Source organism: Crocodylus porosus, unplaced genomic scaffold (assembly GCF_001723895.1).
Source record: "Crocodylus porosus isolate Cpor-Errol unplaced genomic scaffold, CroPor_comp1, whole genome shotgun sequence".
Lineage (NCBI taxonomy): Eukaryota > Metazoa > Chordata > Crocodylia > Crocodylidae > Crocodylus > Crocodylus porosus.
In genome coordinates this window covers 134,363,106-134,377,519 of record NW_017728931.1, presented here as the reverse complement: position 1 = coordinate 134,377,519, position 14,414 = coordinate 134,363,106, and the positions used below count along the sequence as shown (strand labels likewise).

Sequence of the window (14,414 nt, the reverse complement as noted above, 5' to 3'; positions counted from 1 at the left end):
TGCCGTTTTCAGCTAATAAACTGCATTAGCACAATTTCTTTCTTAGGCTTGCTTTATTTAGCATTTCAACAGGATCTCAACAGGCTGGAAAGTTTGGCTAGAGCTAATGAGTTGAAGTTCAGTGCGGACATATGCAAGGTGCTACACCTTGGGAGGAATAATCAAAAAGACAAGTATAAAATGGGTGACACCTGGCTGGATGGCAGCACTCTGAAAAAGGACTTGGGAGTCTTTGTAGGTCACAGACTCGGTAGGGGTCTGCAGGGTGATGCAGCCGCACACGAAGTGAATGAGATTCTGGGATGTGTCAATAGGAGCATTCGATGCAAGACACGGGAGGTGATAGTGCCTCTCTGCTCAGCACCGGTTAGGCCTCATCTGGAGCACTGTGTGCAGTTTTGGGCTACACATTTTAAAAAGGACGTGGAAAAGTTAGAGAGGGTCTGGAGGCAGGCAGCAAAGATGATCAAAGGCTTGGAAAGCAAGTCATGAGGAGAGGCTGAAGGAGCTGGGCAAGTTCAGCTTGTAGAAAAAGTGCTTAAGAGGGGCATGCCATGATGGCAGTCTTCAAATACCTGAAGGGCTGCCTTAAGGTAAAGGGAAAGCACCTCTTCTCTCTTGCTGCAGAGAGGGGGATGTGGACCATTGGCTTGAAGTGGTATTCCACTGGGGCTCTGTGGGCTCAAGCTGTGGTGGGCAGGCTGGCGGGGGTGTCCGGCGGCACCCGTGGTGGGGCCTGGCCCGGCGTGGCTCACCCAGCTCCTCGGGGATGGGCCGCAGCCACCCTGCGCACATGGGGATGCTGCCTGGCTGGGGCAGGACGCCAGGCTCAGGGGGCTTTCCTCTCCGGGAACAGTCTCCCTGCATGCTGGGCACAGTGCGAGCAGGGCAGAGCCGTCCCTAGTGCAGGGCCTGGCTGAGGGAGCCCTCTGGGTCCTGGGAACAGCCACCGCGGCTGCCTCAGCCTGCCTGGGTCCCGGCCTTGCCCACCCGCAGCTCCCCTCAAGGGGCCAGGGCCTGGGCAGGCACTTCACAGAGCTGCTCTGCTGTAGGCTCCTGGCCGGCTCGGCCCTGGGCACCGGCTGTGGTGGCTGTTACCAGAGCCTGCGGCTGCAGCTCCCACTTGCGCTGTACCCGGCATGCACAGAGGCCAAGCAGGAGCCCCCTGAGCCCAGCGTCCTGCCCCAGCCAGGCACCGTCCCTTTGTGGGCAGGGTGGCTGCGCCCCATCCCCGCGGAGCTGCGTGGGCTGGCTAGGCCCCCCGCTACCCACCTGACACCAGCTATTTACTGTAAAAAATAAATCAATAAAAATGTTTAAAAAGTAACATTAATGATTAGTAGTAGTATTAAATATGCAGTGCATCCTGCCACGTACCCCCTCAGCCCCAGTTTTGTTTTTGTGGCGTGCCGGCACTCCGGCACCTTATAGGGCAGACATTCTGGGTTTTTCGTCTCTCCGGCCAAAAAACATTGCCTACCCCTGAGCTGTGCCTGTATTTTACTATAGGCATGTCTCATGCTTCTGGGCTTTCTTGGTTGTGTCGTTGCCCCGCCCCCCCAGTGCTTTCTGCTATGTGTATTAGGGTGTTTTTAAGCCTTTCTCAAAGGTGTTGGTGACAGCCAAGGCTGGGGACTCTGACTGGGCTGTACCAGTGCTCCTGCTGGGAACAAAGCCAGAGGTTCCTGACTAGGAGGTCTTGGCCCTCTGCTCAGGGTCAGACTGATCACTGTATTTGAGGTCAGGAAGGAATTTTATCCCATGGTCAGATTGGTATGAAGGTTTTTGCCATCCTCTGTCGCCGGGGGCATGGCCCTCTAGCTGGGATCTCTTGAACATACAATGACATCATGTCATAGAGCCAGGATGTTGGTGCCGTGGTTCACCTACTTTACCTGTGGCAGGTTAGGATGTTAGGTCTGTCTTGTGTTAGGGCTGACAGCAGTCTTATGTGGAGTTCCTGAGTGATTATACTTTGCATAGGGTGGTTTGTTTAGGGAGGAATCCTGTCTCAGGCAGGGGTTGGACTAGATGACCTCTGGAGATCCCTTCCAGCCCCGCTTCTCTGTGGTTCTGTGTTTCAAAGATACTGTGACACTGCAAAGGGAGATAGATGGCCTGTGTGATTGATTGATTGATTTTTTTTTTGAGTGGAGATGGTCCACTGATGTATATGATTTCTTTTGAATCATTGAGATTGCCCTCCAGGCCAAGAAATGGTAATCAGCCACTAAGATAAGTTCCTGAGTGATTTCTGCTGTTTTTGTATGGCCCATGCTTTGTATAGCTTCCTAGTGTAAAGTTACTGTGTTTTAAAGTCCTGCTCTCTAACAACTGATGGTGCTCTGGGGTAAATCTCCTTGTATTTCCATTTTCCCCTCTTTATAATAATTCCCTGCTTTGTAGGATGAATGTGCAAGTTTTCACCACGGGTGCTTTAAGCTACAGCACATTATGCAAGTGCTGTGTATTAGTGCATATTAAATTACTTTCCCCAAACCAGTGGCTAACAATGATTTTTTATTTATTTATTTATTTTAACTTTCATTTCAACAAATATTTGCTAGGTAAATTCTGACCATAACTTTGGCAAAGTTTTACTTATTTATGCTGAAACCTGAAGTCCTAAATAAAAGGAGATTTTAAGACTTTTGTTGCTAAACATTATACAATTTATAAACATTATACAGTTTTATAGCTGTGGGCCCAGCAGCCTTATCTAAAGTTCAGTATATCACAGAGGAGACAAATTGTTACGGTGCTGTTACTGCTTATTTACTTTAATACATTAATATTAGTACAATCAGGATCCTAGTGGAGGCTCTGACGTATGGGGGGAAAAACCCTTATCCAGGGATGGCGCCAGCCTCTTCCCAGTGGGGGATCTGAGGTGGGCCAGACAGAAAATTAGGGCAGTTATGCTGCAGGGGGGGTGGACAGGGTGGGCTCAGCTGTGCAGGGCAGGCAGCGCAGCCCAGAGGGAAGGGAGGGTGCTGGGAGGGGTGGTTACACAGGGGCTAAGGTCCCCTGACACCCCCCCCCCCCCAAGCGCCACTACATTTTAATTTCTGCTGATAGATGCTTTGAGATGTTTATAGAAAACCCTAGCATTGGTGTGCACTTCTCAATACAATTTAGATGAAATAAACATACTAGCCAAGCAAGTGAAGCTCAATTATTCTAAAGAAATCCGCAGTTTTAATTGCAGTGAGATACTTTATGATGACTTCGGGTGTTTTCAACCTGCTCGCTTGCTCTCTCTCTCTAAGGACTATCCAGCTTTCCGTTGCACAAACAGCGGAGTTACCGTCCAGCCTAGCCCTTACCTGAGCTACGGACTGCCCAAAGATTTTGTAGATCTTTCTACTGGAGAAGATGTCCACAAATTAATAGACTTTCTCAAACTGGTAAGCAAATCCTAGTGGAGGAACTTCTGACTGTTGAGAGGAAAGTAAAAGAACATTAAAGTGCTTAAACCCTGATGTTCTAAATCAGGGGTGTCAAAGATGCAGCCCATGGGCCAGCTGTGGCCCACAGAGTGCTGTCATCCAGCCCCCAGTGTCACTGCTGAGTGTGAATTGAGCCACATGCCAGTGGACTGGCCCTTTGCACAGAGCCCACAATGCATGCTGTTCGGGCAGTCTGGCAGGGACCTGTTCTACAAACAGCACCCCTTTTCTCTTCCCCCGCCAGCCCAGAATTCACACCACACCTGGTGTATTATAGAATGGGTTTATTGAATTTTACCTTTAATAACCTGGAACTTTCTTATCCTTAGTCAGAGCTGCCCACTTCTGAGTGGCTGGGTGCTGCACGTCCCTATGCCATATGGAACACACCCTCCCTGCTCCCGAGTCATATGCTGTGCTGGCATGCCACATGGGCACCTCTTTCGCTGTGCTGTGTTGTGTAGATCCCCCCCGTTATGCCGTATGCCTCCACACTACATCGTGCCAGTGCCCCGTGCTACATGGGATTTACTCCCTCAGCCCTGTGGGCTGTGCCACCTTGTCCCTAGGAGAGGGGGCAGGAAGTGGTAACTGGTGGGGGAGACCCTGGCAGCAGAAGCAGGAGAGTGATGTGGGGGATGGCACCCAGGGGCCACAAGTTAACTCCTCAGGGATCACTTGCAGCCCACAGTTGGACAGCTCTGCCCTAAGTGAAGCTGTTTAATAGGATCTAAAATATGATGAATGTTCCTGGAGAAACCAGCATACCTTTTTGTAGAAGTTGATATTACTTTGGGTGTTACTAAAATAATTTTTTGAGGTCTCAGCAAGCTTTTACCACTCAATAGTTTTTAATTCAAACAACCTCAGTTTCTCTGTTCCTTTGACAACAATTCTTTGATGTTTTTACTGGCCCAGAATGACCTTCCCTCTACTTTTCCAGACTTGGGTGGGACAGTTGGAAGATTTTTTATTTTTTTAAATTTTTTTCTTAAACGTATGATTCAACACGAGCAGAGTCTCTGGTATTGGTGTTCTGAACCACCCAGCCTTGAAGGTCAACACAGGCAACTCGGATTCTACCCATAAACTGCATGCTACAGAAGCGCAATAATGCGGTTCATGATGCTGCTTGTATATCGCAAGTCTTAGGCCAGGTCCTCTACCAGGATAAGGACTTGCCCTTAAGTTGTGTGTGTCATTTTTATTAGTGGCATTTTGCAGTCTACTTCATATTGTTCCACCACATCATAGGAACACTGCTACAGAGTCTAACAGGAGATGCAATCAGGAAGTTTTTGACTTTCATTTAATCTCCTTTCTTCCATTTCATCCCAGGACTTCAAATTTTAACTCTTTTGTAATTCCCCAAATTGTCACCTGCCTTGTTACCGGGTGTGACGGTATCTAACACTGTGTTTTTGTGGTATTAATTATGACAATTGACTGATGCCAGACGCATCCCGAGACCTGTTTGCCTAATGCCATTGCTGCTTCTATAGTCTTAAAAGACAGGTTTTCAGTGCGTGAGTCCTGTTAGGGGTTCCCATACACTCCGGTAGCACTGATGGAAGAACAGAAGAGAGAAATGCTGATATTTCTACATTTTATTTTCATACCAAATCAATTGCAAAATAAATCAGAATATCAAAACTTTTTTCAGACCAAATGGGGGGGAAAATTGGAGAAATTGAAATTTCTCAGTTGAAATAAAACATTTAAAGTTTCCTGAATTTAAATGTTCTGTCAGAGCCAAAAGAAATGTTTTCTTTCCATTTCACCTGCAACAATGGCACAAGGGGATACTGTTGAACCTGTAAAGGGACTGGATTGCTGTGGCTAGATACTATAACGATGAGTCTCATGAAGCCTGTTAGAAAAATGTAAAAAATTGTGTTCAGATTTTTTTGCTTCATTGTGGATTTTGATGTCCCATTGGCCATTGATTCTCCTGGTTTCTAAGTTCTTGTTTATGGACTGTTTTTACTGGTTGAGACTAGGTGGCCTATTTTTCTCCTGAATTGTAAATAAAAAAAAAAACTCCTTGTGAATTTGCATTTATAAATATAAATGTTACCACATAACCTTCAAAGAATGGCTTAGAAGTACATCAAGTTTTTTTCTAATGCCAACATCTCTAGAAAATGCTTGTAATTTTTTGATGCTTTTATTAAAGGTAATTGCATATAACATGATTAACTTTCCTGTTTCCTTGGCAGAAAAGAAATCAACAAGATGATGACTGAGAGATCATGAAATGCCGGATGAAATTTTAAGCGAGAAATGTGGCTAGATTTTTAGACTAACTGTTAAACATCAACTTAAAGAAAATCTGCTTTTTGTATTCAGTGAAAGAAGTGAAGAGCTGCCAAGCCTATTTGTGTATTAGTTTAATAAATATAAAATCTAGGAAATGTTTTTCTCATGGCACCGTGGTATGCTGGCTTATTGCGTGTTCTGCGCTCTTTCAGTGCTTAATTAAGATCATAGGAGAGTAGGGCTGAAAGAAACCTCATGAGATCATTTTGTTCAAGCCACTGCTCAAGGTGGGATCAGCCAGGCCAGGCATCTCTTCCAGCTTGCTCTTGACAACTTCCAGGGATGGAGAGTCCACAACTTCTCTAGGCGGCCTGTTCCAAATCCTCGACCAGCCTCACAGTCAGAAAGTTCCTCCTGCTCTCCAATCTACACTTTATCTGCTGCAGCTTGAGGCCATTTTTCCTAGTCCTAGAGCAATGGCTTCAAGCTGCAGCAGAGAAAACGTGCTGTGTTACTATCCCGGTGCAAGCAAGCATATCTACATTTGGCCGTAAGTAATTGAGTCCCTGTTTTTTAGCCTGAGAGCACCCGCACCAGTGAGGGCACTTCAAACTGTAAGACTTTGCTCTCACAAATACATCCCACAAATAGAAAATACAAAATGTCAACTATCCCGTGTATTTAATCACATGGTTTTAAAGTACAATCTGTTGGTAAAAGAATAGAGCAATTTGCAGTCTTTCCTATGTAATTTTTTAATGGTAAGTATCCACGTTGAGATTTCTCTCGTTAAAGTCATCTGCTGGTAAATTGCTCAGTTAAGGATTTTAGTCATTTAAAATTCTGAAATCATTTTGGATGAAGTAATATTCTTCTCAGACTGCAACCATAGTCAGGAGATGTGCAAGGTCCAGTACTTCAAAAACAAATGTGATAAATATTCTGAAGGAATAACATTTATTTTCAAATATCTCATCCACAGCTGATGGTTTAAAAATTATATAAAACAGTCTCATAATTTCTTCTGTCGCATCCACTCACTGACTCCTCTGAGAAGATGATCTGTTTCATAATTATGGTGGATTCTGGATTCATCTGACACTTTAACCCTTTCTGCTAGTAGGAGGAATCCTGTAAACTGGCCAAGAATCTGGAAAACCTGTGTTCTTTACCCAGCTTTATCAACTGGCTCACTTTAAAACTTCTGCAAGTTACTTAGATGGGAATTTAGGGTCAACTAATTTTGCGCATCTCAGTTTTTGGCTACCCAGCTTTACACCTTGATGCTGATAATCAGAGGTTACATACACAACTGATGAAGTGAATGGAAGTGCAGTTCCAGTCACCTCTGAAAATTGGAACCTCCTGCACCTCATGCTGAGCATCCGAAACTTAATGCATCTTTTCAAGTCCAGTCCTTTGCTTCTCTGTGCATGGCTTTCTCTGTAAAATGGGGATGATTCTTAAAGTAAAAAACTAGACACGGAAAAAGGTCACTTCTCATCCCTATGCAATTTCAGTTTTGAAAGACCACTTGTGGCTGAAGATTATATGGACAATGAACATGTTCTGCCTTATACAGTTATCAAACTTGATGCTTGTGCTCCTTGAAATCGCTGAATGAACAGGTGCTCTTGCAGTCCGCAATTATAAAATGTGTTTTCCTTCCATACAAAACTGCAAGGAGAGCTTAGACATACATGTGTTGAGGATAGTCCAAATGGAGGGCATCCTACCTCAGAGCAGGCAGCTGAATTAGACAATCAGTTGAGATCCTTTTCAGGGCTACATTTAATTCTATGATAGAAGTTTAACCCTTTCTGCTAGTAGGAGGAATCCTATAAACTGGCCAAGAATCTGGAAAACCTGTGTTCTTTACCCAGCTTTATCAGCTGGCTCACTTTATGCTTCATGCTTCAAACGGCACGTGTAGGAATCTCGTAAAATTTAAGGGAACTTTTAGAACTTTCAAAAGTATTAAAGCCAGAGAAAGAACTATTGTCATCATCTAATCAGACCCTCCTGTATTACCCTGACATCTTAGGTGAAATCCTATGTCAAGTCTGATTCCTGGTGAAGCCTAGTGGTGGAGAATCCATTACTTCCCAGTAGCAAGATCCAGCATTTAATGATCCTTCATCACAGGTCCCCAACCTGGACCCTCACCAGATGCTCTGTATGGGTCCCACCATGGTTTGCATTGCTGTTTCCTTCTTTCTCTGCTTGTCCTGAGGTTATAAGATGACTGCTACAATAAAATGTCTCTATTCCTCTCTCCTTCCACTGCTTCATTGGTCTCTGTGAGCCCTTCTGAATAACCCTCTGTCAGGTCGTTCCATGATCTGCCTTGTCAAGTCTTTGCAGTCCCTCATCTAGTGATTGAATTCACAGGAGGAGGAGAAGTACCCAGGCTCAACAAGTGGCTTCTCCCAGAGTGGATTTGATTAAAATCAAATTGATTTAACTTGTGATTTAAAATCGCTGGTCAGGAAGCCTTGTTTTAATCACTGTTTTCTACAAAAAGTGAATTCTTGTTGTTTGATATAACTTCTTGTATATATCATTCACAACTCAGAGAGGGGTATGTTTCATTTTTAGAGGGTACACATGCATTTTAAAGCAGTGGTTTATTTTGATATTTTTTCAGATTAATTTTGCAGCTACATCAGAAAAGTGAATTAGGGTTTGGTTATTTTATTGACTAAAGCAAATTGAAGCAGATACTTGTGAAGTCATTGGGGAGTGAACTAGGATCAGATCTTTACAGTGTGCAGCTAAAAGCTTGAGCAAAAAGTGTTTGATTTTTCAAGTAGATAGTAAGTATAGAAATTGCTGGAGAAGGGAGGGAGTACAGAAGCTAGAAAACAACTACCAGATAGCAACATCTTTATATAAAGTAGCTGGGTTTGCTCAGCATCTGAGTTGTACATCAACTCAATGTGACGGTCATGGTTCTTGAATTGCAGTTCTGCCAAGAGTGCTAATGAAAATACTCCATTATGCCTCAGTCGGTAGTGTTTTTAATTTTTCAGCTGGACAGCAGTCCATCAATACTCTACTAGCATCTCCTAGTAAAGATATTGGGTCTTTAAAAAAATTACTAAGAGTAAAAATTACACCCATTTAAAGTTACCTCCTTAATGAAGAGGAGTCAGGTGAACCTACCCTTTTTTGTGGCTTGAATTCCAGGGTTGTCTCATGGTTTGTGTTCCCTTTGATCTTCAGCTTTCCTGATGCCTTTCTTGTTTTCCCTTAGCCCTCCACTCCAGTATTTGGATTAATCTGAACGCTGGAATAAGAACAAGCACAAATAATATTGAACTGAACCAAAGACTCAACTTCTCAGTGCAACACTTTCTATGTGTATATTTTCTGGTTTCATTTGCTGAGTGTGCTTCTGGAAAGAAAACTATAAATAGGGGAAATGGTCCTCCCCCCCGTTTACTATATGTCCCCTTGAGCAAAATGAATACCACCTGTTGCATTTTAGTTGCCTTATATGGCCATGAAATCCTCATGAGCATATTTCACATTCTCAGGCACTGTATTAATCTCCTGCACATCTTTGTGTGTCTACATATAACCTAACACCCAGGCCACAAGGCAAAGCAGTCGAAACCATAGACACAAATAAGGAAGAATATAGACCTTAGGAAATATAATCTCTATGCAGCCTTTTATTGGTATGTTGCCAGATGTAAAAACTAGATGACAAGTGGTCAAAGCTGGCATTTTTGGTCATGTCGAGATGGGCATTGGAATAAGAGACAACCATGGTTAAAAATAGTGCTTCCTTCCTATATGAGAGTCAGTTTATCTTTCGCATGCTGAAATGCTTCTGTTGTCTCTTCTTGCTGGAGAAGGGTGCCAATAGCAGCATCTGGTAGTGTGGCAGACAAAATGTAAATGGGCAAATCAGTTTGGCAATTTGTGAACATGTTTCTTCTGAAGGAATAGGTCATGCAACAAGGCTGCATTTGGGGAAGTTTTGAAGAAAATTAATTTTATGGAATAAAAAGTACAGATGTCTGCACCAACAACTGCCTAGCTGGTGGAGAGACCCAAAATAAGTTGGCTTTTAGCACACAATAAATTAAAGGCTTAATATGGGAGTGTTGAATTGAACATAGACTGAATTTTATTCAGTAGTAGAATTAAGTTCCTAGATCTTACTTTTTATTATCGTAACAAAAGCTTAATTAGATATAGGGTTTGCAGCGTCTTAATCTCCGCTGAGGTAACGATTAGCATTCAAGTAAAATACTAATTCTGAGACTTTAATTAAAAGAGCATTTATCTGCATAATTTATCCCTTATCCTGTGCAGACTTGTTAGAGTCCTTTAGTAACCATGTCTGATGATAGTATTTTTATTATAATAAAAATCTAACACAGTTGTTTGTTTGGGCATCTTACTTTCTACTAAATATTGCAGTGAAGCATAACAGCACAGTTATGGCAAGTACTATGTGGGTGCTCACAGCTCTCATTAGACCTACTCTGAAATTTGTCAGTAGTGATTTCAGAGAGAAAATTCTGATTCATCAAAATGTTTCGTGCCACTTTCAAGTAAGGAGTTCTCTGGTTGAGGGTAGGATTTCTGCCTGGGAGATGTGCACATAGACCCACCCACCTGAGTGGATGTTGAAGGGTCACCCAGGGAATTTATATGGGCTGAAATGGAGCAGGTGCTGAGGTGGTTGGCCCAGCAAAGGCTGTGGTCAATGAGCAAGCTCAAAAATAGGAGACCAAGACTGAAGATACAATGCCCCTCCAATTTTGCCAGGCAGAGACTTCACAAACTCTAGTGCTGGAAAACCAAAACGTGATAGCAAGTGCATCTGCCAGCAACATAGGGAAAGGTGGGCTTGCTTTTGCTGAGGGTTGTGTGCATGACGAATGAAGATGACCCACAAGCATTTATAAAAGTGTTAGAGTGAATTTAGAGAAGGGTCCAATGAAACAGACTGGCAAAAAGAAGGGTGCTAAAAACCCTCGGTCCCTGCCAGTTGGCACAGCGGCTCAAATGCAAGGCCACCGGCTGGCTCTGGAGGACCCATTGGAGCAGATAGTGCTACAGCAGTTAGTCTGGGACCTGGAGGATGGAGTGAAGGGCTGGGGGGAAAGACATCAGCCTCCAACAAGAGGAAGATGTAAAATTAGCAGAAGATTATTCTGTAGCAAGGAAGGGACCAGGGCAAGAGAAAAGGGAAGGACCTAGAGAGCTGGAGTGGGCACAGGTCTGCCCAGCTACCCAGGGTGTCGTGGCCACCCTTGGAGCCCGGCATACTACTGCAAGACCGATTCAGGCTGGACATAAGGAAGAATTTCTTTACTGTCCGAGCCCCCAAGGTCTGGAATGGCTTGCCATCAGAGGTGGTTCAAGCACCTACTTTGAACGCCTTCAGGAGAAAATTGGATGTTTATCTCGCTGGGATCCTCTGACCCCAGCTGACTTCCTGCCCCTGGAGCAGGGGGCTGGACTCGGATCTTCCGAGGTCCCTTCCAGCCCGAACGTCTATGAAAGCTATGAAATTTACTACATCCTTTCATGCAGGATGCTGAAATGTCTTCAGCTGATAACTAACTCTTACCCTGGGATAAACCTACCAGATAAGAAGCTGATAAAACCCACCAGTAAGCAAATAAGAGTGAAGGAGGTAGAATTTGTGGTGGGGCAGATGACATTGAAAACTAATAGTGTCAAAGTAGAGATGAGAGAGAATAATAGGACAATGTGTTGAGCATCTGAGACATTTGTGTACAAATGCTAGAAATACGGGAAATAAGTTAAAGTCAGACCACTCAACCCAAATGGTGACTTAATCAACATTAGAAAATGGGACTGGCATATTGTTATTGGAAGGCCTGAGGGTACGGGGAAGGGGGGAAGTAGTTGGATTGTGCATCAGGAATGTATATAAGTGGAAGGTCAAGAAGAGGTGTAGCCGGTCTGTTTGTACGTCTCCAAACAGAAGTAAAATTAGCCTTGTTAGTCTGAAGTCAAGGAAAAGGCAGAGTAGATCCTGCCTTCTACTTGACTTCAGACTAACATGACTTAACTATGTCTCTGCTCATGGAGAGCAACTCTTAGCCAAATGAAATGGGCTGCAGTCAATCTACACAAGATCTATCAGGTGCAAATCTACTCTGCTATATACCTGAATGTCTGCAAGTGCAGATACGAATAGTGAGACTGCCATGCTAGGGTCCACTATAAACCAGGGCAGAGGAGATGGATGAGGCTTTTTCTGAGCAACCACCAGAAGCATCCAAGGAGCAGGAACTGCTGGTAATGTGGAAGTCCTTATTGCCCAGACATGGGTTGGAAAAGCAGCAGAGCTGAACCCAGATAGTTCATCAAGTTCTTCCAATCTGGTGGGGACAATTATTTTCTGAGAACATCGAGGAACTTAGTAGGGGGCAGCTATTTTAGACTTGACTCTGATTAACAGGAACTGGCTGGGAATCAAAAGATGGAAGGTAATTTGGGGTGAAAGTGATCACGAAATTACACTGTGCACACTCAGAAGAAAATAAAGAAGCTGAAGGTACTCAGATAAGGAATAGTCTTCGAAAAGCAAACCCCAGACTTCAGTAAACTCAGAGAACTGGTAGGAAGAGTCTGTTGGTAAGAGAATGAAGGGACAAAGGGCAGGAGAGCTGGCCGTTGTTGATCCCGGTCAGTGTTATCTCCTCCATTAGTGCTGGTCCGGGGTTAGGCATTACTGGTCCTGTCGGGGTCCTTCCATTTGAATGGTTTGTGCATGCTGTCACAATTCAGTCGTGATGCTGTGTCCCTAGCAAGTTCGTTAGTCCAAGAAAGAGACTGTAGAGTTCGGTTCTTAGTAACAAAAACAGCTAGACTTAATGTCACCAAACCTAGATGCTAGCATCTGTGACCAACTGAAACACGGTGCCAGCTGGGTCTTTTGCAGGCATGAACATAACCCCAAAGCCCAGTACAAAGCATTAAGCATTCCCAAGCACCTTTTTATACACTGGTCACAGCAACTTCGTGTTTACAACAGGTGCAACAGTTTTCCCCCGTTACTAAAAGGGCTTTAGGTGATGACATCCACATCCTACTTCTTACCGATAAGTGCAACAAGATGCAGATACCTGTGGCCAGGTCACTCTGACCTTTGTTTTGGTGTTCAGTACTGGTGGCATCAATTCACTCTCTATCTGTTGCTCTTGGGAGCTCAGAACTAACAACTGACTTTTCCAGCCCTTCCACACAAGCTGTGTGTGTTATGCCTAGTTTTGGGTTCATTGGTGCCTACTTCAATTTATCCATATATATGTGTATATATATATTTGTATATGTGCTGACTAGTGTTAGTGAAGCCTGGAATTGTTACTGGGAAAAAACTACTAATGTCTCAGTGTCAATCTGTCCTGATGTGAAGAAGACCGAGGAAGTGCAATAAGAGACCAATGTGGCTGCTTTAGGAGCCTCTTTAAAAATGTGAAAATAGAAAAGAAATAGAATTGTATAAAAAATGCAAAGAGTTTCACATAATTCATGAGCTTCAAGAAATAGCCTGGGCTCCAAGGGGTAAATTCAAATGATTAAGGTGTTACCATTAACAAAGATAACAAGAAACTGTTCTTTAAAAGCATAAGAAGTAAGAGGAAGGACAGCAGATGGCATGTGATGCAGAAGGGTGAAATGTTTTGCTTTAACAATAAAGGGTTAATTAAAACTAGAAATTTAACACAAATAATTTAAACAGGAAAAGTGCAGGCTAATTGGAAAAGAACAAATTAATGACTTTAGATAAGTGTATGTATGCCCAGCAGCAGGGCCTGAGGACATTCACCCTAGGCTACTTATAGGCAGCAAAAAAACGAAAAATCCAGGCCCAAACCCCCAAATCTCCAAACAGTTAGTGATCATTTTTGAGACTCATGGAGGATGAGGCAGGCCCACCAGACTGGAGGAGGAAGGGCTTAGACCAGTCCTGCTACCTTAAATACTCAAGTACTAGAATGAGTTATTGAACAATTACCTGGTAGACAACTGCAAGACAGTAAGATAAAACATGGCCAATATGCATTTGTCAGGAAGAAATCATATCAAATCAATCTAATTTATTTGTCTGAAAAGATAAGTGGCTTGGTGAGCAGGGGCATGGTGGGGTATATCTTGATTTTAGTAAGATTTTTAATCACCACCACATCACTCATGAATGCACTCGGGGAAACAGGTCTAGATGAAATCACTGTAAGATGGGTTTGCTACCTCGTTAGATAGGGCACAGCTGCAGAGAACAGTTTATTAATGTTTCACTGTCGAACTGGAAGGGCATTTCAAGCGGGGCTTGCCAGGACCTGTCCTGTGCCCAGTTCTTTTCAGTATATTCATAAGTGACTTGACTGATGGAATAAAACACACACAAAATGTGCAGATGGCACTAAGATGAGAGAGAGCACAAGCACTTCGGAGGACAGGATCAGAAATAAGTGCTCTTGATGGATTGGACAAATGGCCCAAGATCAACATAATGAATGTAAATGGAGACATGCCAAGACCTACACCCATGAGGGAGAAATTAAATGGGCAAATACCAAATAGGCAATGCTTGGCTAGGCAGCGGTACTGCAGCACAGCATCCGGACTAATAGCAAATCACAAAGTAAACACGAGTCAACAATGTGACGCTGCTTCTGAAAAGGTAAATCTCAATCTGCACTGTACAAA

The 14,414-nt window shown here is 43.6% G+C and overlaps 1 protein-coding gene across 1 annotated transcript in view; it reads left to right on the top strand.

The window, feature by feature from the left end:
- Positions 1–5,879, top strand: part of CDC123 (cell division cycle 123) — a 54,617-nt gene extending 48,738 nt beyond the window's left edge. The window contains exons 12-13 of the mRNA XM_019543701.1: positions 3,270–3,407; positions 5,669–5,879. Coding sequence (XP_019399246.1) covers positions 3,270–3,407; positions 5,669–5,695 — 165 coding nt within the window. The 3' untranslated portion in view covers positions 5,696–5,879. The remainder of the gene's footprint in view (positions 1–3,269; positions 3,408–5,668) is intronic.
- Positions 5,880–14,414: the final 8,535 nt, after the last annotated feature.